The sequence below is a fragment of the Tachysurus vachellii genome, chromosome 4, assembly GCF_030014155.1.
Source record: "Tachysurus vachellii isolate PV-2020 chromosome 4, HZAU_Pvac_v1, whole genome shotgun sequence".
Classification (NCBI taxonomy): Eukaryota; Metazoa; Chordata; class Actinopteri; order Siluriformes; family Bagridae; genus Tachysurus; species Tachysurus vachellii.
This window is the reverse complement of record NC_083463.1, coordinates 32,743,140-32,744,444: the sequence shown is the minus strand read 5'-3', so window position 1 is coordinate 32,744,444 and position 1,305 is coordinate 32,743,140. Positions and strand designations below refer to the sequence as shown.

General features: G+C 42.7%; 1 protein-coding gene across 1 annotated transcript in view; it reads left to right on the top strand.

Moving 5' to 3' along the window:
• Positions 1–358: 358 nt before the first annotated feature.
• The window catches only part of septin9b (septin 9b), a 23,782-nt gene continuing 22,835 nt past the window's right edge, over positions 359–1,305 (top strand). Inside the window, exon 1 of the mRNA XM_060869072.1 lies at positions 359–590. Within this exon, the coding sequence (XP_060725055.1) occupies positions 548–590 (43 nt within the window). The 5' untranslated portion in view covers positions 359–547. The remainder of the gene's footprint in view (positions 591–1,305) is intronic.

Sequence of the window (1,305 nt, the reverse complement as noted above, 5' to 3'; positions counted from 1 at the left end):
AGAGAGAGAGAGAGAGAGAGAGAGAGAGATACAGAGAGAGAGAGAGGGAGAGAGAGAGACAGAGAGAGAGAGACCGAGAGAGAGATATAGAGAGACAGAGAGAGATAGAGAGAGAGAGACTGCTCTGAAATTAGTTGAAGGAAAAAGAGAGAGGAGGACAGCACAGAACAGGGGGAAAAGAGGGAAAGACAGAGAGGAAAGAAAATAATTCTCTTTGAGATTTGCAGGAGGAATAAAGAAGAATGAAAAGAGTTACGATGGAAAAAGAGAGAAAAGAGGAAAGTTGAGAGTAGTACAAGGAACAGAAGAGAAAGAGAGAAGGAGGGAGGGACAGAGGGAGGGAGGAAGGGAGGAGGGGAAAGAGAGTCACTAAACTGGACTGTTGAATAGAGGAAGTGTGTGAATAAAGGAAAGAGACGGAACGGCTCAGTGGACTGTGAAAAAGGAAGTGTGTGTGTGTGTGAGAGGGTGTGTGTGAGAAGGTGTGTGTGAGAGGGTGTGTGTGAGTGTGTGTGAGTGTGTAACGCAGTGAGACACTCAGAGCTCCATGTGGATCAGTAATGCTGGAATGGAGAGAGACAGAATCTCAGGTAAGACACACACAGATGTCTTCATGCACTTACACATACAAATCTCATTGCCCTCTCAGCCAATCAGAATTCTCACTTAGGTTTAGGATATTTGCATATTGTTATTATGATCAGAGCAGAATGAAGAGTGAATGAGATTAAAAAGCTGCGTTTGTGTTTGGTTATGATCTGATGATGGAGACGTCTCTGTTTAACGTCACATCACTGTTGGACAAAAAGACCACTGTGAGAGTTTTCACGTTTCTGGAGTTTTGTTTGAGTTTGAGGAAGAACAGATGACCCACAAAAAAAAGGAATTTCTCAGAAAGTGTGAAGAAGTGAAACTTAAAATCTGGTCTTTTCAAGAAAGTGCTTCAGTCAGCGAGAGACAGATTCTCTCAGTAAGGAAGATAAACAGACAGATAATGTTTACAGTCTATTTGCATCCAAACAGACACAAGAATTAACACTGTTTTATTTGGCAGAAGTTAGAAAAAAATGACAGACAGATGTGTAGTGTGTAGACAGACAGACAGACAGACAGACAGACAGATGTGTAGTGTGTAGACAGACAGACAGACAGACAGGCAAACAGACAGACAGATGTGTAGTGTGTAGACAGACAAGTCAGACAGACAGACAGACAGATGTGTAGTGTGTAGACAGACAGACAGACAGACAGACAGACAGACAGATGTGTAGTGTGTAGACAGACAGACAGACAGACAGACAGACA